This window comes from Lissotriton vulgaris, chromosome 5 (assembly GCF_964263255.1).
Source record: "Lissotriton vulgaris chromosome 5, aLisVul1.2, whole genome shotgun sequence".
Taxonomy (NCBI): domain Eukaryota; kingdom Metazoa; phylum Chordata; class Amphibia; order Caudata; family Salamandridae; genus Lissotriton; species Lissotriton vulgaris.
The window spans coordinates 351,536,687-351,560,043 of NC_141693.1; the positions used below are offsets into that span (position 1 = coordinate 351,536,687).

The 23,357-nt window shown below is 44.1% G+C and overlaps 1 protein-coding gene across 1 annotated transcript in view; it reads right to left on the bottom strand.

Moving 5' to 3' along the window:
• Positions 1-20,625, bottom strand: part of LOC147710881 (uncharacterized) — a 107,471-nt gene extending 86,846 nt beyond the window's left edge. The window contains exon 1 of the mRNA XM_086921621.1: positions 20,208-20,625. Within this exon, the coding sequence (XP_086777747.1) occupies positions 20,208-20,345 (138 nt within the window). The 5' untranslated portion in view covers positions 20,346-20,625. The remainder of the gene's footprint in view (positions 1-20,207) is intronic.
• Between the last annotated feature and the right edge of the window lie 2,732 nt (positions 20,626-23,357).

A 23,357-nucleotide genomic window follows, 5' to 3' on the forward strand; every position in this document is an offset into this window, starting at 1 on the left:
AAATACAAATTCCGTAAAACAGATCAATGTGACAGATGCAAGGCGGAAGCCCCTGACTTTCTGCATCTCACGTAGAGCTGTAACTCAGTTGTTACATACTGGTAGCAGGTTTTCAATGCGCTGCAATTAATGACCTTCCTGCAACTCCAAGTTTCCCCTCTTCTCGCAATACTAGGGTACACAGAGGAGACACCAGCTTTGCACCGCAAGTTTGTCATTTACTCTCCTTCTTGTCACACGGGGTGTTGGGGCCTCGGTCGTGCTCCCAAATTAAAGGAATGGATCAACGACCTTACACTCTGGTAGAACCAAGCAGACATTTATGCCGGGCTGCTTCCACTCTCGTCCCAACATCGAGATATTTGGGATACATTTAAACTGTATCACCTGGAACACCCAGTGGAGACTGGAAATGAGCTTTGATGGCCCCCCCTACTATTGTAACTCGCTTCTGTAACTCACATCCTTATCATGAGTGGTTGATGACATTACAGGGTGATTTGGGATTCTGTCATTTTGGGTTCAGTTCCAAACATCAGTTAGCATTAACTATGATCAATCGATACAACACTCTTCTTCATTTTACGATGTTCCTTTCAGACTGCATTGTACCAGATCCATCTATAAATGATCAGGCGCCATGACTTCCGAGCAGACCAGCTTGTGAAAAAGAAAAGCAGTTCAAACAGGATTCCGAAGAAAAAGGGGGCATTGCCAGAAGTAGCAACATTTCACAGTGCTACATACCAAACACATAACACCTGCCCACAAGGGAGCGCTGCCTTTAGCTTGTCTGTCTGAATACTAGTTTCGTCATAATAATATAGGGGTAGTGCCAGAAACGCAAACACTGACATGAACAAGGTGTAGTGCACAAAAGGTATCTCTAGCCTACAGAGAAGAGGAGGTGGAAAGGTAAAAGCATCCAGTGGGCACATACATAAAGTTGTGAATAAAATTGCTAACCACTCAACTCGCAGCACAGCAATTTCCCACTCTGTGACTCGTCTCTCCATCCTCGATCAAAAAATGTGAAAGCCTGTAACTCGATTTATTTACTTCTGGATTTCGAGCCACAGAGTGAGCAGTATACTTCTGAAACTTCATAAAGCCTGACAACTCCTGATCAGAGTGAAAGAATATATGGACGATTTTATGGAAGTACAAAAGCACTAGATTTGCTATTGTACTTTAGCTTTGTGTGAAATGCATGGCTCGTCGTGAGACTACCAATGGTGGACAAACTCCTTCAGCAACAAAACTGTATTTTTGTACCACCCTGCTATTGTAGAGTGTACCGGAACGCGCGCACTAAAGCCTGCCAAACTAAGGATCTACCTGTGCCACTACTGAACAGGCAGAAACTACACAAAAGACTTGCATGGCACTTCACCCTAGAAGAGACCTAATTATCATAAATAAGTAACACAAAGCAAACACAAAGGGAGGAAAGAATGGTTACCAAAAGGGCACCGTCCTGGAATTTAGATAAATGGCATTTAAAGGCCTCCAATCTTAGACTATAGGTTCACTTGAAGACCTAACGTTTCAGCTAGACAAAAACAGTGATGCAAAACTTGGCTATGCTACTGATGTGAAAAACTGTCTCAATTCTATACATGAAGCCAGTTGACGCAGTGCCCCCTTTCATCGATCTAAAACTCAGATATCAGGTCATCCACCCTAGATCAAAATGTGCTTGTAACTAGCCTGAAATAGTCAAGTCATGAATTTGTATAGCGCACTACATACCCAGAGGGTTTCAAGGCGCTTAGGAAGGAGAAGGAGGGTTACTTGTCAAATATCCATGTTTTAAGTTGTTTTAATAGAAGCAGCGCAACCACCACAAGACTGATTACTTCGGAAAAAATGATCACGAATACATCATTTTAAAATTATATTTAAACAGGAATACAGAAGTATTAAAATGTCAATATTATAACTACCCATTTACAACGTTTGTATAACAGCAAGAGTGGCCCTAGAGAACTAGATTTAGAATGCAAACAGTTTGTTTGAACATTCTATATTCATTCATCCTTGCTTTTAGGTCAATATACAAATACTGTAAATGCGACTTCTGGACATCTTGCCACCATGACGTGAGTAAAACATTAGTGGGGCATATCAACAATCTTCCAAACACAAGGCTAAGCTAATTAACTTGATATTTGCAAATCATATTAGATTGACTAAATATTGGAATGACACAACAAATGTTGCAGTTGCTTTCTGCAGTAGGCATTTCTCCGTAAGGGCTGCTTCGGCTGGATCTTAAATTGATGTCAGGACACAGGGATATGCACCCAAAGAGCAGGTCCAGTCCAGATCTCCCTGACAGCCGCCAGCGACCGCAGGCCTGCCTGACCAGTGAGTCGCCCAGCAGCAGCAAGTGCAGGTGTTCCTTTGCCCCCAGGGACCAGCACCAAAGTTTCCTGTCCCCTATGAGCCTTGCCTGCCTTTTGCTCTCTCACGGTTTCCCGCTCCCCGGCACCCACCTCCACCGGCTCTCCTGGGACCTACTTAATAGAGGCCGCAGTGCGGCCGCGCCGAAGGCACGCCAACTACAAGCCCATCTGCGCCTGGACTGTGCCCCGCACCAGGAACCGTGGCCTTCCAGACTCCCACAGCAACTCCTCCGCCGATCTTCGCACCCTACACCCTGGTCGCAAGAACTGTTGCCTCGCATCCCCCCTGCTTCACAACAGGACTGTTCACCTGTAATACCTGCTGCTTCACTTCAACTTCAGGACTAATGTCCTCCGCAATATCTCGCACAGCGCCATCCGCACCGACCAAGACTCCACCAGACCAACTCAGATGTCTCCTGCTCAACACCAGATTGCCCTGCAAACATGCCACAGAAATCTGGGCCATCATCTCCACCACCATCTCCAACACACCCTTTATCACAGAAACGTGGCTTACCCCGGCATCGACCTCGGATATTGCCACAGCAACACCCATCAAACAAGATCAAACACTGTCACAGCACTAACAGGCACGAAAAAGGCATAGCCATCATATACAAGAAGTCAATCACCTGCCCCATCACTGCCGACCAAACAACACTGATCATGAACACATGAACTTTCAGCTCTGCACAGACGACAACACTGCCATCAAAAGCACCTTCGCGTAAAGAACGCCAGAAACGCGGACCAGACAAAGCCATAGCTGAATTTATCACTCTGCTCACCATCAAATCCGAACACTAAGTCTTCCTGGGAGACCTCCACTTTCACCTAGACGACACCACCAAAACCTACTCCACTGACCTCCTGCAGACAGGACAACATCTGCCTCAAGCAACTAGTCATGGACCCCTAGAACAAAGCTGGACACATGCTGAAACTCCTCTTCATATCTAGCAACAGAATTTGATACAACTACACTACGGAAGTCACCTGGTTGGACCACTCCATCATAAATTTCACCGTCCCCGGACATGCCCTCATCATCCCCAACCAACAGATGCACCGCAGCTGGTCCAAGGTCACTCCGCAACAATGGACGGACACCCTCAACATTACAAAGCACAAGACCATTACCCATGTGGACTACGGAATACAGAACTTCAACAACTGCATCCCAAGAGCCGCCGACTAAGTCAGTCAATCCCACCAAACCACCCAAAACACACAGACCAGACAAACAAGCAAACTAGTACACCCCGGAACTCAGGAACACAAGTGCAAACAACTCAAAAGAAGATGGCGCTCCAGCAAGAACCCCACCGACCAAGCCACTTTCAAATTAGTCCTCAAGAACTACCATTCACAGAGCAAAGCGGCAAAAAAACAAGCATTGGCATAGCCAATAGGTCTCGCTTTTGGGACTTAATAAGTATTTAGTTATACAGCACAATATCCTTGGTGCAACATCAACTGTTGCATGGCTAAACACTTATAAGGTCCCAAAAGTGAGACTTATTGGCTATGCCAATGCTTGAATGCTTTGAACCTGATGACAAGTGTTAGGACAGAGCGGGTGCAGGGGGATACGTACGGCGAGCTTTGAACCTGATGAGAAGTGTTAGGACAGAACGGGGGGTAAGCACGGCGAGCTTTGAACTTGATGATCAGTGTTAGGACAGTGAGCTTTGAACCTAATGATCAGGGTTAGGACAGAGCAGGGGGTAAGCACAGCGAGCTTTGAACCCGATGATCAGTGTACAGCCAGAACTTGTTCCTGAGATACTCAACAGAAGCAGCAGTAAAAATATGGCAGGAGTATGAATCTCTCCCAGGCAGTGACTCAGTTAATTACATTTTACTTTGCTTGAAGCGCACCCTCCGTGAATCCTATGCTTCAGAGATGTAAAAGTGAAAGCGCTTTGCGCATGGACCCCATGCTGAGCCACGAAAAACACCGCACTGTGAAAGGAGGTGGGGATAATTTACCTTTGGCTATGTTGTCAGGCACGCAAGGCTTAATGAGCCTTGACAGAAACCCACATGGAGGCTGCGCGCTTGCACGCGCAAGCTTAAGGCCAGCAAAAGCCTCTGGTAGCACTTTGAAAACCCCCATACTAAAAGTCGAGCAAGCAGTGTATGTGCTGCTCTAAGCTCGACATAAAAAGGCCCTGACCCACCGGATTCACACTAGCGTCAACCAAATCAGGGAACTCTTCACCATCGCCAGAGTTCACCTGCCCGTCAGCCACTGAAAACTCAATCCTCCTCACAAGAACTCTGCAACACCCTCACCGACCATTTCCACAAGATAGCAACCATCTATAAGAACTTCGATCCCCAACCCTTCCTCCAACCTCAGCAGCCTCTGATCAACCACCTGCTAAACGCATGGAAAAGGCTCAGAACATCAAACACAATCATCCTTATGAACTAGATCCACACATGAGCAGCAACTGACCCCTACCCCCCCCCCCCCCCCAACTTTTCAAGTTCAGAAGAGACGAGATCAGCCACCAACTCACCACCACCATCAACGAGTCACTAACCATGGCCACCCTTCCCAACGCCTACAAAAACATTGAGACCAGACCGGTCCTCAAGAAACTCTCTGCAGACCCAAACAAACTCCAGAACGACCGTCCCATCTCACTACCCCTGTTCCCTGCCAAAGCACTGGGGAAGGCAATTAACCTACAACTCACCAAACACTTGGAAAGAAACAACTTGCTGCCCCCCTCCCAATCAGGATTCAGAGCCAATCATAGCACACAAACAGCTCTGATCACCGCAGCAGACGACATCCACATCCTATTCAACAGAGGAAAATCTGCTATCCTGATCCTGCTTTACCTCTCAGATGCATTCGAAACAGTCTCCCACTACACCAAATTGGTATAACACACGATGCACTCAGATGGATGCATCCTCTCTCACAGGACGCACCCAGAAACTCTGCCTTCATCCCTTCACATCGCAAACCAAGCCCAACCAACATCTGCGGTGTTCCCCAAGGCTCAGCCGAAAAATCTTCAAAATATACATGACTCCACTAGCAAACATTGTTAGATCGCATAACAACAGCAGCTCCAACGCAGCCGAGCCACAACTCGTCCCATTGCACTCTGCTGACCTCTCCGCAATGAAGACCAACTTCCACAGCTGCATGAAGGATGTCCCAGCATGGATGAAGGACAACTGCCTAAAACTTAACACGGACAAGATGGAAGTTCTCATCTTTGGCAAACACACCATCCTCTGGAACGACTCCTTGTGGCCATCGGAACTCAGTCCTACCCCCACGCTGAAAGGCCACACCTGCAACGTCTATCATCCTAGGCAGCGAAAAACATTAGGTCAACGAAGTCTCATCAGCCTGCTTCCACAGGCTTCGCAAGATTTTAAAGTTGCTCCCCATCACCACCAGGAAGACAATAATGCATGCCCTCATCACCACATGACTGGACTACAGCAATGCACTCTATGCAGGCACCACCACTGAACTCATACAAAGAATCCAGACGATCCAGAACGCAGCCGCTAGACTGATCCTTAACATGCCAAAGAGAACCCACATCACCCACCACCTGAAAGACCTCCACTGGCTCCCGGTCCAGAAGAGATGCCATTTCAACCTCCAGACCCACAAAGCCCTCCAACACCAAGGACCCTCTTACTTGAATCACCGGCTACACTTCCACCGTCCCCTCGCACACACCACTGCTACAATGGAGGACATTCCTTCTCCCATCTTGCCGCAAAAGCGTGGAACACCCGCCACCTCTGCACCTTGATCTCACTGACCAACTACAGGAAGGGGCTCAAAACTGGTTCTTCGAATGAGACTGGCAGCAAGCACCCAGATACCCTCACGGATGATAAGCTGCGTTCTATAAATACTACTTCATTTAACAGCAGCTCCCCAAGCACACAATCAGAATTTATGCAGTGCAGATGCCAATGACATCCAATGCCATGACGCACATGACCTGAAACTGAGGCCTTACAGCATAAGCTCAGTCAGAAAAAAAATCTATATAAAAGACACACTGGGTCTAGGACCATAGTAGTAAAGTCACACAGCATGAGAAAAGCAAGTTCATGCTACACTGTGTGGAGGAAAAAATGAATCTGGCAAAGGACAAGCATATGTGAACAGAAAGAAGCGTGCAACACAGGTGTATGCAAATGTACAGGATGGCTATACCTCACTCTGGAAAAGATGCAGAACGAAGGCTAGCAACCTGACAATCCCATTGGTTAATATCCATTTTGGTCACATTTCAAAATGAGGAATGCAATTTTCCTCGAAAAAGATAAAAAGATTTAACAAAAAAAATCTGCAAGAAAAAAAGGTAAGAAAATGACATAAGAAAACATTTAAAGAGAAAATGGAACAGCATTTAAGTGAAAAGATATCTGGGCATAAACAGAAGTCAACGTACCATGGTCAAAGTGGGAAGTGGAGAACATAGAATACAGTTCATTTTATAAGTGCTTGATATATGTAGGGAAGGGGTACTTGGGTACAGATAAATGTATAAGGGTAATGGCGGGGATTCCATTACTATGATAGGGTAGAGATAATAGGGTACTGGTTGAGGCAGAGTAACTAGGGAACAGACGAGGTAGAGAAGATAGGTTAACAAGCATTTACAATGCAACGGGTTCCCCTTTGGAAAAGTTAGAGCTATTGGCATTGTAAATGACAAAATTTGTATTTATGTGTTAGTTTTGAAAACGGATAAATAAATGGCATTCTCATTTACATTGCCAATAGCTTAATCTCTCGCAAATGTGAGACCTATTGGACCCTACGGACGAGCTCAGCAGACAGCAATTACTAACACACACACACACACACACACACACACAGAGCCAGACACACACCCAGAGCCCCACACACACACCCAGAGCCCCACACACACACCCACACTGGAGCAGTCACACCCACACTGGAGCAGTCACACACACACTGGAGCAGTCACACACACACACACTGGAGCAGTCACACACACACACACACTGGAGCAGTCACACACACACACACTGGAGCAGTCACACACACACACACTGGAGCAGTCACACACACACACACTGGAGCAGTCACACACACACTGGAGCAGTCACACACACACTGGAGCAGTCACACACACACTGGAGCAGTCACACACACACTGGAGCAGTCACACACACTGGAGCAGTCACATACACACACACTGGAGCAGTCACATACATACAGACACACACCATGGAGCAGTCACATACACACACATTCTGGAGCAGTCACACACACTATGGAGCAGTCACATACACACACACTCTGGAGCAGTCACATACACACACACACTGGAGCAGTCACATACACACACACACACACACTGGAGCAGTCACATACACACACACACACACTGGAGCAGTCACATACACACACACACTCACACTGGAGCAGTCACATACACACACACACACACTCTGGAGCAGTCACATACATACACACACACACTCTGGAGCAGTCACATACATACACACACACACTCTGGAGCAGTCACATACATACACACACACACTCTGGAGCAGTCACATACATACACACACACACACTCTGGAGCAGTCACATACATACACACACACACACTCTGGAGCAGTCACATACATACACACACACACTCTGGAGCAGTCACACACACACACACACTGGAGCAGTCACACACACACACACACTGGAGCAGTCATACATGCACACACTCAAGATCAGTCACACATGCACACACACACTGGAGCAGTCACACACACACACACACACTCTGGATCAGTCACATACACACACACTGGAGCAGTCACACACGCACACATTCTGGAGCAGTCACACACACACACACACACACACACACACTGGAGCAGTCACACACACACACACTGGAGCAGACACACACACTCTGGAGCAGTCACATACACACACACACACACACACACACACACACACTGGAGCAGTCATATACACACACACTGGAGCAGTCACATACACACACACTGGAGCAGTCACACACGCAAACATTCTGGAGCAGTCACACACACACACACAAACACACTGGAGCAGTCATACACACACACACACTGGAGCAGTCACACAAACACACACTCTGGAGCAGTCACATACACACACACACACACACTGGAGCAGTCATACACACACACACTGGAGCAGTCACATACACACACACACTTTCTCTTATTACAGAACAGTCTGGAGACCCTGTGGTACACAGTGCCAGTCACTTGTCAAGATCTCGGAAATGACAGGCATGTCAGTATGAGTCATGCACCTGGAAGGGTGAGAGAGTTGTGACAGAATCAGTCAAGCCAGAAGTACCCTTGGGACATATAGCTTCGCTCCAGCACTACTACTTCTCAAGACAAAAATTAAGCATGCAATAATTTTAACGAACTAAAAAAAAACTATACGTAAAATATACATTTTACTCATACTGTAAGACAAGGTTGAACAGAGACTTGAAGGGGATGCTAGCTCTGAATTATGAAACCAGGGGGCTTAATGGGCACTTGGCGATTCCTTAGTCTGATACTCGCGGGCAGTAAAGAGGACTTAGTTAGTTTACAAACCTGCAACAGACATCGGTTTAGACTCCAATTAAGCCTTTTATGCTTCAAAGGTAGAGCTAACAAACCGCCCGAGTTTGACAATAAACACAAATTAGTAACCAGGATATTTTTTGATATAGACGATCCCGTTTTTGATGTTTTCCGAGCCCTTCCGTTCGCATAAATAACAAAACTGACATCAATTGTTTAATCAAATATTGGTCACTACTACGGTGACAGGATATTTAGTGTATGGAAAGGTCTTAAACATGTAATAAGTGTAAACACTGTTCTGGCAGTGTGAATCACGTCACTCATCAGGCTTTATATCAATTCAGTGAAAGATTGTCTATATCCGTTTTCTAAGAACATTTGCCACTTTGATAGGGAAGATCCGCAGTAAACACAGAGGTTTCCCAACTCTACCACGTGGCCCTTTTTCCACATCTTAAAATTATTGTACCAGCCGACGCACTTCTTCAGCACAGACATTTATCCGCCTATACTAAGGGTTTGTTAAATTATGCAGCAAGAGAAGGCAGACTTCATGAACTAATAAGGCCCATTCTGCTGTAGTCTTATTTCGCCATTTTAACATATTGATACTATCTGTGTAGAGGCTCCACCTCACTGATGCCTGAATATAGGCAATAAGCAAGTGAAATGTGGCGAGTTAACCCTACAGGTGTGTGCCACTGCACGGAACAACGTTTGTGGCGTATTAAAGTCACTAGTTCCGTTCGAGTTACAAACCTCACTTAGTTTGGAATCTGCAAATTATGAAGCAGTTGGTGGATTATTTGGCAAATATGGTAATTATAAATGCGAAAACGTTGCTGCCGCATAATCAGAGTCGCTGCCTATACCCAAGCACCATGGTGAGGTAGTTACACCAGAGAGATGTTACCCAAGGAGAATAACTGCTCCCACCACTGAAACCACGCTCAGTAACACATCAAACCAAACAAACACATCAGCAGGGACGTGAGCAATTACGCGCACTATGACACAATCAAAAACACTAACGCATAGGTCACACAGGAATATGGAATTAATTAATAAAAGCGACTCTTCTGGTTTTGCACGAAAACGACATTAAAATGCACACAAAAAACACATTTATGCACACAAAATGCACAGGAGTGCCCCGCCCCCCAATAATCCAACGACAGCTGATCTATCATATATTAATTAGATCATCGGTGTAACTTAGACAAGTATCCAGGATGCGCGTTTACAATTTGTTATTTAAGAGCCATCATTGATGTGAAACGAACAATTCCTATAATGCAAGAGACGAAATCAAGGATGAACAAGCAGCTACAGGCACACGGACGGCGGGAGGGGGGGTGCGGGGGTGCGGGAACGAACGGGCACACGGAAAGCACTCACCTGGACTTCCTCCGGCAGCGGTCGGCCGCGGAATGACGAATAGAAACCTCGGCGAACAAAAAAATAAACCCCGCCCAGCGCCGCACTGATGTCCTAAAAGGGGCCGGATGAGAAAAATTCTCAGGAACGCCCACGAGTCGCCTCGCAGAATGACTGACGCCTCTGTTTTCCAATGGCTAGCCTCCATTTAGAGAGCTAGCCAATGGGAAACAGAGGCGGGACAAACAGCCATACTGCAAAACAAAAGATTTCGCCTGCGCGAAACGCTGCTTGAGCAGCTTTCGACAGGCGAAACCTAAAAACAGGGGTAAAAATACAGGGCACGAGTTGAGAAATAGTAAAAGGGTTTAACTTGCTAATTAAGAATTAGAGTTCAGCTGAGGCAGAATTCCAGGGGTATAAAATTGGGTATAGGAAGAGGTAGTAGGGTATAGATGGGACAAAAGGCAGGAGAGTACAAGTACAGGAAGCTCTACTGCACTGGTAGGAGTAGAGGTAACAGTACGAGTAGAGATGCTAGGGTATAGGTAGGACTAAAGTTATTAGGAAACAGGTAGCGTAACTAGGGTATAGAAAAAGGAGGTTATTTAGTGTAAGATGTAAAGGTACCACAGTATAGGTAAGGTTAATATAGTAGGAGGTGCTAGGGTGAAGGTCAGGTGAAAGTACGTGGTTATATATTGTTAAGAGTCGTAGGTACAAGGGTGTAAGCAGGATAAATGGGTGTCAAAACAAAAAATACATCGCTGAGGAAGGAGGAGGTAACCAAGATATAGGAAGATTGTAGGAGGGGGTGAAAAACAGGAAAGTAACTAGAGAAAGAAGAAGGGACTCAAACTGTCCCCTCATAAAAGAGAAATATGTGATTTATATGATATTGAATCAATATAATGCAGGGTTGTTTTGGCAAGAAGGGCATTTTTTTGTCAGGTTGGATTCAACGTTTTAGAAAAGCATCTATTTAAAAACATCGAGGTAACAGGTTGGTGGGGAAACTTTTTATAGAACAGGTTTAAGTCAGATATATTTTGCCGCAGAATTACAAATAATCATATAAAGGTAACAGCATACAAAGCGGTCTATTCAAACCGCTATAAAAGTTGCTATCGGACCCACAACCAGGAGTCATGGACAGAGGCTGTGAAGGGAAAGAGCCAGGGCCTCAAAGAGAATAAATTAAATTACCTTCTCAAACTCTTCAAAGCTTTGTCTTTAATATTTTTTTGTTTTTCACACTTTTTTTCACTTGGCTTTCTAACTTTTTTGGAGCTTTTTACCTAATAGAACACAATGTCACTGCAAACCATCCTCAAAAAGAGCAGGTACCTCCCATCTGCGGGATAAGTGGGAGGGTTGGCTTGGCTCCTTAGAGGATGCTTATTGGAGGGATGCGCTGATGGCCCCTAAAACAGTTACAGCTTCAGCGGCTCCGGTTAGTTCAAATATACTATTTACACGCGGCCTACCTCACGCCATTGTGTCTTCATCGCACTGGGCTCCGACCAGATGCTTCCTGTCCCTGCTGTAGCTGCCCCCAGGCTGACTTTTATCCCATGGTATGGCTCTGTCCTGCAATCATGCGCTACTGGGTGTCAGTGACAGGGGAACTTGCAGAGGTCCTGGGTTGGGAGGTTCCCTTGAGCCCGAGGACCATACTTCTGGGTGCTACCGAGGGATTGAATGAGTCCAGAGCCGAGAAGCTTTGTTTAAATACGGCATTGATGGTGACTAAGCGGGATATGGCAGCTCTCTGGTTAGACCCGACAGCTCCTTCCATGGCGCGATGGCGCAGAGGGGTAGATTGGTGTGCAGCGCAGGAGCGACCAATGTATGCGGCCCAAGGCTGTCCAAAAAAGTTTCGAAGGGTGTGAGGCAAATGGGTCGATGGTAGAAGATTGAATATTCCTGTTGATCAACTTTTGACTTGGGTGCGGACGATATTGCTTGCTATTCATATGTTAAATACTGTATGCTGGGGTATTATTTATCTTTTGTCACTGCTCTGCACTGACCACTGTACTGAGAGCTGGTATTGTTTTCCTTTGCTGCAATTTGTAAAATCAATAAACTTGATTATCAAAAAAAATCAAAATTAGGTACCACAGAAATAATGCCAGTTTATCTTCCTCATGTGCCTCAACCCTTCACTCGATGGGGAAAGTTGGGAGTATAAGTATCTATGGTACAATATCTACAGTAATCTAGTCAAATAACCCCAATAACCAACACAACTGGACTAACCTTGGGGCAGCATGCTGGAAGGTGTAAAACGCATTAACACCTCGTTAGGGGTAGTAAGCACTAAATAAATGCATTACAAAATAGTCTCCAAATGAAAGTGCTATCTGGCAAGGGACGGTGGTTGTTAAGGAAAAAGAACCAGCGATGATAGCCGCGCTTACAGCAGTATTGTGCCTGTCTAAAAGACCCTGGCAACTAGTAACTACTCCAAGTTTCCTTATCAGGGATTTTAATTGTATGTTGCGAAAATAGGTTTCACTAGGGTGATAGGATAATCGTCTGTGCTCTGCCTACTCGCCTCCATAAAAGGAAGTAGGGCTTCTACACTGCACTGCACTGCACTGCGTGTGAGCGTCAGTACTCAGGCGCCCTGTTCAAACAAACTCTTCTCCACCACTCTCTAGACATGTCACAAACAGAGATAATGTCGTCTTCTGGGTGTTCATCGCTATTTGTGGCTTGAAGCTGGTTAGGTTATAAGAAAACAAAAGCAGCACACCAAATCCGATTGGAAACACTCCACATTTTGCCCCACTGTTTCTTTCTTATATCTACTTGGACTAGATTCGGACTGTTTGTTGCCTCGCATGTACAACCATGGGACCAAATGACATCCAGCTAAAAAGGCCATCACAATTATTCGTCTGTTGTTATTACTCTTAAACCTAAGAATGTTCATGCACTGCTATCCCTATCCAGAGTTTCTCTCCCAAAAATGGGCAACTGCCCCTAAACTTCTCGGCAAGGCAGTAGAACAACTAAAGAATGCAAGGACAGAACGTGACACGGCACTTACTTACGACCCCAATTAAATTGATGTATGAAAGCAAAATACATTTAGTTATTACATTTGCAGTCCCTGGTTTTACAAAGCAATGTATGCTGGTGGTTCAAAGGAAACCCAAAGCTGATGAACAAGGTCTTAACCCATTCTCTTCACCAGTCAAGATGCACGAGGCATCTCTCGTTTGCAAAAAGCGAGGGGAAACGGGGAAAACGAAAATTATCAAACAAATAAGTCCTCCAATCTACGTAAACAGTGGTGTGGGGAGTACCAACCATAAAATGATGACGCTGAAGGCAAAGGCGTAATCGCTGGAATATCAAAACAAGAAGGAATGTATAACCAACAGCCTTCACACTGCAGCACCTAGTTAAACCCTGCCTGCCTACACCCTAGGGAGCCGCTTGTCAGGAGCTCAAAACCAGGAAATATCAATGCAGCCCCTCATCCTTCCAAGGTCGATAAATAATTATCCACAAATAGGGTACATGTAACATCGATTGTTTATAGCGCTCAAATAGAAAAAAAATGGGGGGTGGGGGGGGGAGAATACCGTTTAGTTCAAGTTGCAACGAGTAGAAATTGTGATTTCTTCAACAGCTGGGAAACAGAACTACACAGGCGAGATCTCGATGGACTGTCCGAATAGATTTTTAATGCGGCATTGTGCCAGCACACTCCTTTTCGAACTGGCGCCGGGCTTAAGTAGCTAGAGAAGCGTGGCAGGTGCACAAATGCTCAATTACCAACAGGCACACGAGTCGATGTTGCACAGTGAGCATGCTGCACCATATCGTTATGTATTCTCAGTCGTCCAATAGATTTGGACAAGCGATTATTTCGTGGAATCTAGGCGCTACTTTTCTTATACTCTTATTAGAAAAAAAATCCATATATTAAAGGGGGTCTTTGAGCGGTGGCTCGTGAATTCACATTAATAAATTTACATTGTATTCCATTAATCTCTTGAAGTACACTGCAAGCAGCAGATTTAAACAGCGGCAAGATGTTCTGCAACGAGGCTGCTACTAAATTCCTTCTTTCAGTGTACACGACACCGACATTCGAGGCCCTTTTCATAGATTATGAACGACCAGAGTTTAATGTGGGGCCTCTAAATTCTCGACTGAGCAGAGGAGAGCTGGTAATGTGTGGAGATCTGGGTCGCAATCGTGTGCATAGGAGCTCAATATCATGCCGCGTTATCGAACAATTTGCTAAAGAAAGGAGAAAATAGATTAATTCACTGATAATTAAAACTTGGACCAGGTCGGTAAGACTGTGTTGTCCTGATAACGGACAAGAAACAAGCCTCAAACACTCTGAAGAGAGCAGAGCCTTTCAAGCAGAATCCTGCCGATGGTATGCTGAAAAAACCTTTTTAAGAACAGTACACATTCGGATGTATTTTTACGATCATTATTTATGTTTGCAGACATAACAAGATAACTGCCTGCACCCCTGTTATTACAGTTTCTATGGGATATATACACTAACAATAACTTCTCGGCAGTGGTAAATTATACCGAGATGCCAGGCTCCAATTTGTTAGCAGCATAGGTATTGCTATACGATATCCGAAACATGTATATGGCTATGTAACATTGTATTGAAATATATTCGTTCTCTCAAGAAAAATCAATAAAACTATGTTTCAAAAAAATAAAAGAACAGCACACATTCAAAAATTATCCAATTTTGGCACCCACTCACCAATTTATCAACTGTTAAATGTTTATAAACGATTGAAATAAAAGTAAATGTAATTAGTTATCAAGAAGTGTGTCACAAAGAATAAAAAGAGTTGGAAACCAATGACTGAAGCCAAGAATCAGTGTTCTAATTAACACACCATTCTCTCTGCTTATGTCTTTCATATACCAGCCGCATGATTTAGAGGGGCGAACAGGGGGCATGCTCATTCCACAAAAATAGATAACACACCCAGCCTTCTATACAGAATTGCTTCTGCGTGCCACAACCAGGCACCTTGATTCCAAACTGCAAAACTGCTGGAACAAGCTAAACGGGTATTGCCAAAGTAAACAGGTTCACTGCGTAAACAATAGACGAATCAATCTTTCAGCATTGTTGTGTGCAAATAATATTTGCTGGGCGGGTTTCATGGTCTTAGTCCCAGGCAACATGCCTTAACCCATGAAGTGACAATTATTAGTCTAGCTCACAGAGTTCATTCAAAAGGAAGTCTACCTTTCAATAATCTATGGTGCTGCTAGATTTTCCTACCCTCCTGTTTCCCAGGCTAAATGGTGAGTGTGATAAAATTGTGATAATCCTAAAAATTGGTACGCTTATATTTCAAGAGGCAATTCTTTGGCATGGTCGAGGTACTGAATGAAACAAATGTTTTCCCTGGGAGCTTTCAGTCACTTGAAGATTGTCATAATTCCATTTCTTCAGATGTGGACGCAGTTTCTAAAAGTGGATCATAGAGGAAGTAGGATTGATCAGACAAAGTTGAGAGCACGAAGAGAAGCAAGCAGCTGGAGACTCCCCGCCCTTCTTCGCAGATCCAGGCAGCCCAGTCCCCCCGAAGAACTTGATGTACGGTCTGCTGAGAGGAACTCAAGCAAGTGCCATTCCCGAAAATTAAGTACACGAGGAGAGAGATGCATAAACGGTGCCAATAGTAACAGCATGGCACTGTTCAACCATTCAGAGGTAGCTGGTCCAGTAGTACATAAAACAGCAGGCAATCTTTGTAACTTGTCGGTTTCGACCCTAATCCTGCGTATGGAGGGTATCACTTTATTTCCAGACTTCAGTGTTTAAAGAGTCCGTGATAGGACTCTATGCTTGAAAGCCACAGAACCACAATAACTTAAGAGTTAACCTCTTTGTGAAGTGGATTAAGGTGGAGCAGTACCTAAAGATGAGCGGAAGTGAAGGATGAGATTTCCTGCAAAAAGATTCAGCATCTAGAATGTCCATGATAGTAGGCACTAACTTGATGACCTGCATAAACTCTGCCTGGGCGTAGGCAGATGGGGTCGGAAGCAAGATTTGTGAGGGTGTGGTGGGAGGCATACTGCATCCATCTACAATAGTTTGTGTGCCATCGTTACACATCAGATGGACAAAATGAAGACATTTTTCAATCTGGTGCCAAATGAACAATTATAAGTAAAGCTTAGTAAGCCTCCAGGGTCCCATTCTAAAGGTCAATGATTTTATTAAGAAGTCGTTACAAAACATCAGTCCAAGTGCATTCTCTTTCAAGCATCTAGGAAGATATGGTATGAGAATTCCTCTCTCAGTAGTCAGTTTGATAAAGTCTGGCAAACGGGTATTTAAAAATCTAATTTATAGAAAGTCGAAGCATGATTTTAAAAGATAGGAGCAAATGCTCAATGGTGATTAAATCAAATAAGAAATTCTGGGCACTTAATGAAAAGGGATCCTGCAAGGAGTGTACGTAAGAGTGCTAGTTCTGTAAACAACAGTAATGTGTAGTCAACGTACATTGCTAAGATTAATAAACCTGAAGGACTTTCTGAATTCATAACCATTACCAGTGATCTTATTATAACTAATGTAGCAGAATAGCAAAGCATGTTAAGGTTTCCAATGCCACTGGCTCTGATGGCTGATTCAGCAATCATCTGTAGAACTTCGGTTGAAATGCCCCTCTAACATGAATCTTCTATTAAGACATTTTATCAGAACCCTACATCTTTAGCAACACAACATAACTGAGCTGTTATTTAAAATGTGTCAAAACAGACACTGGACATTATCACCTTGTTATCCCCCCTGGCCAAATCGTTTCTAAAATTCTTTTGGGAAGTTAAAACATTATGGGTTTACAAAAATGATTTAATTTCACCAAGTCAAATAGGCTTAAGAAAAGGACACTTATGCACAATGCATTACCCTTTATTATTCCTTGCTAGTAGTGTTCGGATTTCAGCATGGGCTTTGACTGATTACAATAGAGCTTTAGTACGTTAAAACTAGGAGCTCTGCATCGTTTTGTCTGTATGTTATCACAACGTTACTCTGATTCTTAAGTTGTGCTATCCTCATTGCAGAAAGACAGAACTGTAGAAAATAGTGCAATTCTGGAGTCTACCAAGGATGCGTTCTGGCCATTGTTCAACAGCCGAAGAATCCCAAAGCCTTCATTCTCAGAGTATCTTTTAGTTTTCTTGTTAAAATGTGCTATCTGCTCTTACGTTTTCAGATGACCTAATATTGGACCACACTGCTGAAGGAATGCAACATGATCTCAGTACATTACCTCCGTATATCTAATACTTTTCTTAGGGTAAACTATGATAAACACCAGATTATAAAATGTGGCAGCCATTGCTTCAGGTTTTTTGGTTCTTTAATACATGTATGTTTCTCAATGCGACCTCTTATCGTCATTTGAATTGTTTTTGACAGTTTACGATCATGAAATCACACGTTCAAAAAAAAAAAAAAAACGAATGTTGTGTATTCTGCCCAGTGTCCTTCTGAGATGTGCTATGGTCGTCATTCCTGGATTGTGCTTGTAAAAGTCTACACTTTCAAAGTGACACGCTTTTACCCTTGAATCTCAAAATTGGCTTTCAACATTAACAAATCCATTAATTGCCTTAAGGACCCATTTTGGAGGAGATGCTTTCGGATCCTTATTCAATAACTCCCCTGGAAGCCATAAGTACGGAACTTTGATTAGCGTGAAACTGGGCGCTTCCATTTTCTGCTGCAAGTTTTAAACTAATTTTAGTTGGTCTTTCAGGCAGCGTCTAACAGAATTTAAAGCTGCAGTAAGATTGTCCTAAACTCAATAGGGAGCAGGATGTATTCTTGGCGTGCTACTGGTTTGCAGCTCTTAGCAGGAAACAATTTGGAATGAATGTACAGATTCTGGACAATACCTTCAATCAGTCAGTCAATATCTTTAATGCAATTAACATGTATAAGTAAAGATTAAGACTCTTGGTGAAGTGGCTATCTATTGGAGATATTTATGAAACCTTGTAACAAATTACATATTCTTTTTAATGTTCATTCAGTGCAAAACAATATGTTCCAATATGACTTTTTTTTAATTCGAATGTATATGTAAATAGATTAGGCCATGTTTCAATACTCGAAATATTTGTACATGGAAAACTGAATTAGTTGGTACAACGTATTGGCTTCTATATAGAAAGTAAAGCTCTGACTTTCACTGCTCCCATATTTCCTACACTCTGCGTTCAATCCAGACTCTTATATGCTTCAGCCACTCATTTTTAGATAAAAGGACACTGCTCAAAGGTTTCCCATATACTATCATGTAAGGTGAGTAATAGCAACCGGACCAAGGGTACTACAATTACTGAAGACTAAAGCCTACCTCCCAAAGAGTGGGTATGGCACCAAAGTTCAACCTCAGTGGAGAACAAATCTGTCCCCAAAAAGTATCGCCCTCCTCACATCCATGGACAGCTAAGGGTACGGGAAATAAAGGGGAAAAAAACGCCTTCTCACTGGATAAAGGGCAAATGCAACACCAGAAACTCTTTAGGGCTGAAAGAATTGCAAACATGACAACGTTCGAAATTGGCCTGTGAACCACGGAGCAGGCACACACCATGCAGAGGAGAAGACTAGATCAAGTGACACTTCTCACCATAGCAAGAATCAAAACAAAAGTACCTCCGTCTTCCAGCCATTGGACATTAGCAAAACATTCACAATAGGTAATTGGGAGGCATTCTATGCAATAAGTCAAGAAGTTGCCCATGGCATTTGCTGTTTTAACTGCCACTGAGAGGGAAGGAAGAGTCAAACATCCCAATTATTTAGCTGTAAGCAGACAAGCCAAAGAAGCCACCACATATTGTCACGCTTTAAACAGTCAACGGCTAACAATCTACATAAACACTCAATAACAAACTGCTCTATGTAAAAGCGCCGGCTTTATGTAAGAAGAGTGCACAAATACCTGTCTATGTGGGATTGGAGAACCCTTACTTGTAAATAGCAGGCCAATTCCCCACCCCCAAAATGATATGTATACACACCAGATATTCATTCGGTAGGACCGGCCTACGGAAGTAGGCTACATTTTCGGGTGTATGTTTGGATTGGTTTATGATCAAAGCTTTGTTGTTTTTGATGACAAGCACATTTCAATGACATGCTGAGAAATTAAACAAGTTTGAATAGCGATTTTTAATCGCATGCATTTATTCACATGGCTTCTCTAGGCAAAAACAAAGAAATCCCCTGAATTTTAACAGTGCCTGTCCCACCGTTAATATGAAGAAAAAGTAGAATAAGCAAACAAACCTTGTCGAGCTTTAGCAATATAATAACCTCAATTTAGACAGTAACAGACCGCCCAGTTCCTGTATCACATGGTCTGTGCTAAGGTACTGCAGTGGTCAAAGTTCAACTGATCTCACCTACTTACGGCAGTTCCGTTAAATAATCAGATGCCTTCTGACTAGAACTCGCAATACCTTGCTCCAACTCCAAGATCACCGGAAATCTGTGCACGCCGACAGGGGCGCACCTATCATTAGTGGCAATATGTGCCAGGTGTACAGGAGCCCGCTACACCACAATGACGACTATATGTATCTACACAACAAAGCAGCAACATATCCTTATTTGTATAAGGACCTTTGACACACTTAATACTACACTGAAAAGCAACCAACAAACATAAGGAACCGGATTCCCTTCCTCTCAAGCGACAGATTGAGGCCGTTTGATGACCCAATTCTGTAATTTACCGCCCTGACGCTAATTCTCTAAATCCGACTCACCGTGCTTTCCACTGACGGCACGCCACTCTCTAGCTCGCATAAAGCCCGGAAGTTCTGGAGTTCGAAGTCCGGATCCACGTCCAGTGAGAAGGTGAGTTCCGAGCGGTCCCGGCGCAGGCAGAACACCGTCAGCAGCATACCGCAGCGCACAGTAAACCAACTAGGGGAAACGGAGAGCACCGTAGTCCGGTCTGGGAGAAAAGGGGCACAGACGGGAAAACTCAAGGATGAACAGTGATGGTAGCTGCCTACAGTACTCCTCCCCCTGCCGGTTTTATCAGTCGGCAGTGTGTCTTGTCTCTGCCAGGCGGGGAGGAGGGGGCAACCGGGTGTTTTTGGCCAGCGCAGGTTACCGACCTATTCAGAAAGCGAAACGGTGCAGGAGATCCGTCCACATAGCCGACGTCACAGATACAGGAAACGATAGGTTGCGCAAGCGCGTCCCGGTCAGCGGAAGCCGCTGTTTTCGTGTGACTGGGTGCGGCCATGTTATAAGTTTGGATACGACATAAGTCGGACTTGGGGACGGTGACACCGGCGACTTTACACATAACGGCGACTTTAGTACAATGAAAATATCGACAGGTACAAAACAAAACACGGGGAATCTAATATATTACGACTGCCCAAAAAATATACTTATGTTGGTAACCATTACAAACTACAGGAACAATGTATCTTAATCATGATATATGGTTATTGCAAAGATTATAAAGTATTACGCGGGCGAATCGAGGTTTTTGTAATACCTTACATCAATCCATTGAAGGGGCAGTGTCACGTTGGTCCTTCTTCTATTTTCTTGCGTAGATATGCTGCCTGTTTCTGTATATACACGGTTATTTTACCTGCAGCCTTCACATTTAACACAATTAATCGATCTTCCGAAGCACCTGTCCCAGACCAGAATAATACTTAATCCAAATATTTATTGTGTTTTCTCAAATTTTGCAACCCCTTGTTGCTATATTGTACAATTATAGCTTTCATTATATTCTTGAAAGGCCGAATAATGCATTAACAGCAGATTGAAGGCAAACAAAGGTGGAGTATGAACAACCTCATGTAGAATTGTACAGTGCAGGTAGATTGTGATTGTGTGTGTATTTCAGTTATAGAAGAATAAGTTTGTTTTTAAGGACTGGTCTAGCAATAAATATTGCAGGATTCCATTTATTCCCCGGTAGAGACTACTACTACGTTAAACTCCTATCTGTAAGACAAGAAGCTACTGACTCTATGAGGCAGGGCGGATACTGGAAGGTGACCTCAAACACATCCATTCTTTTGACATGGTGTCTTCTGTGGGGCTGCTCTTAAGGGGGATGCAGTGGGCTATACCTTCTGAACCAAGTATTTGGGCTCCTGGGTAGCATGCTACTCACCGTACAGCATTTGACGCCATCTTTCATCAGGGGTAGTAAGCGATATATAAATGCAATTACATTTAATTTTCTGCACTTCTTTGTTCTAAACTATTCGCACCCAGTGAACAACATAATGATATTCTAATGTTATATCATTGCCCAACATAATTCCTTCTTGCATTGAACCTTGTGGGTAAATCCCATCCACCAATGTCTTCTCCCAATCAACCTGATGATTGAATCAATGTACTGCATGCTGCAAATGGTTAGCAGCATAGCACAGTAACATGTATGAAGGACCAAGCCCACTCTGCTCCTATTGTAATTTGCGTATTACCTGTTTGACTCTACTCCTTTCCCTGCCCCAAACCTTTTTTCCATAACAGAGTTGAGTTCTTTATTCCATTGGGGATGGCACATATTGAATTTTACAGCATGTATAAGAAGAAGACCATCTTAGCCAGGGATTTGGTCCTATAATTGACAATGGGGCGGTGTTCAGTATTTCGGATATTAACTAGTGCTTTGCCCATTTTTCCTTTAACTGTCTATTATTATCATAGAAGATTTATATAGCCAGGTACCTTACGCTATTTAACTTCCATTGCATAACCATTTGTGGCAACATCACTATCTCCTTCACTCTAACTTGTCCCAGGTAAAACATTGGATTTTTCCTGGTTAATATGTACAACAAAGATATCTCTATTGTGTTCCACTATTTCCAACAGCTACTGGATCTCTCCTTCAGGGTCCCATAGATAGAGTGGCATATCATCGGCGTACAAAGATACCAAATGCATTGTTGCCCCATCTTAATTCCCTATGCGGCCATTGATTGTCATAGCTTAATGGCATCACTGCCAACACAAACAATAAAGGCAAAAGAAGACAGCCCTGCCATGTTCCGCCCTCTACTTTACAGTCATCAGAGACTGAACCAGCAGTGCATACTGTTGTAGAAGAGCACATGTACAAGAGTTTGACCCAGTTTATGTACACTGGGCCAAAGCCCATGTGTTCCAACACATGCTAAATATGTAATCCCAGGTTAACGAATCAAACACTCACTCAACATCAAGAATCTGTTTGGCTCCAACGGCGGTTCCTCCTTTAGGGCAGAGGTGTGTTGCCCACCTGCTGCAACGCTCCTCTGCCCTAAAGTGGGAAGAATACATTAACATTCGGGGCCCCAGCGCTGCCTCTACTGTAACACTGGCTCATGGTGCTGCTCAGGATGAATGGTGTAGGTGGGATCTGATTCCAGAGTGGATCCTGCCACCGTTACTGCAGACAGCGGTGTCAGCAGCGTTCAGCCTGGCTTGGACCCTGCACTGACAATCAACAGCGAAATTCACCTAATCGCCGCCACCCGGTTCGTTGAGAGCGGTGAGGTCAAGAGGAGCAAGAGCTGGGCATAACTGCAAGAAGCGCGGGTGGCAGCAGGAGGACTGACAGTGACTTAAGGTACCCTATTGTTTCCTCACTGTCAGTCAGTCAACTTTACCATTGGCCACTGACTTCAGTGACATCAGTTTTAATTTGGCGCCATGTGCGTCAACCCCAGAGTGTACCTAACTTGGATACAATGACATTGTAGCAGTACTCGAATAGCTGCAAGCAGATCTAGCCAGCCACCTAGACCCTGTCTGCAGAGAGCAGTGTGCACCGTGCTGATGAGCACTGCAGCTCACTCCATCATGTGTATTATAACAGCTCTCCACGTGGCAGCTGAGGAGGCGCTATATACTGTGACATTGCATTTCAGTGCGGTGATGCAGAT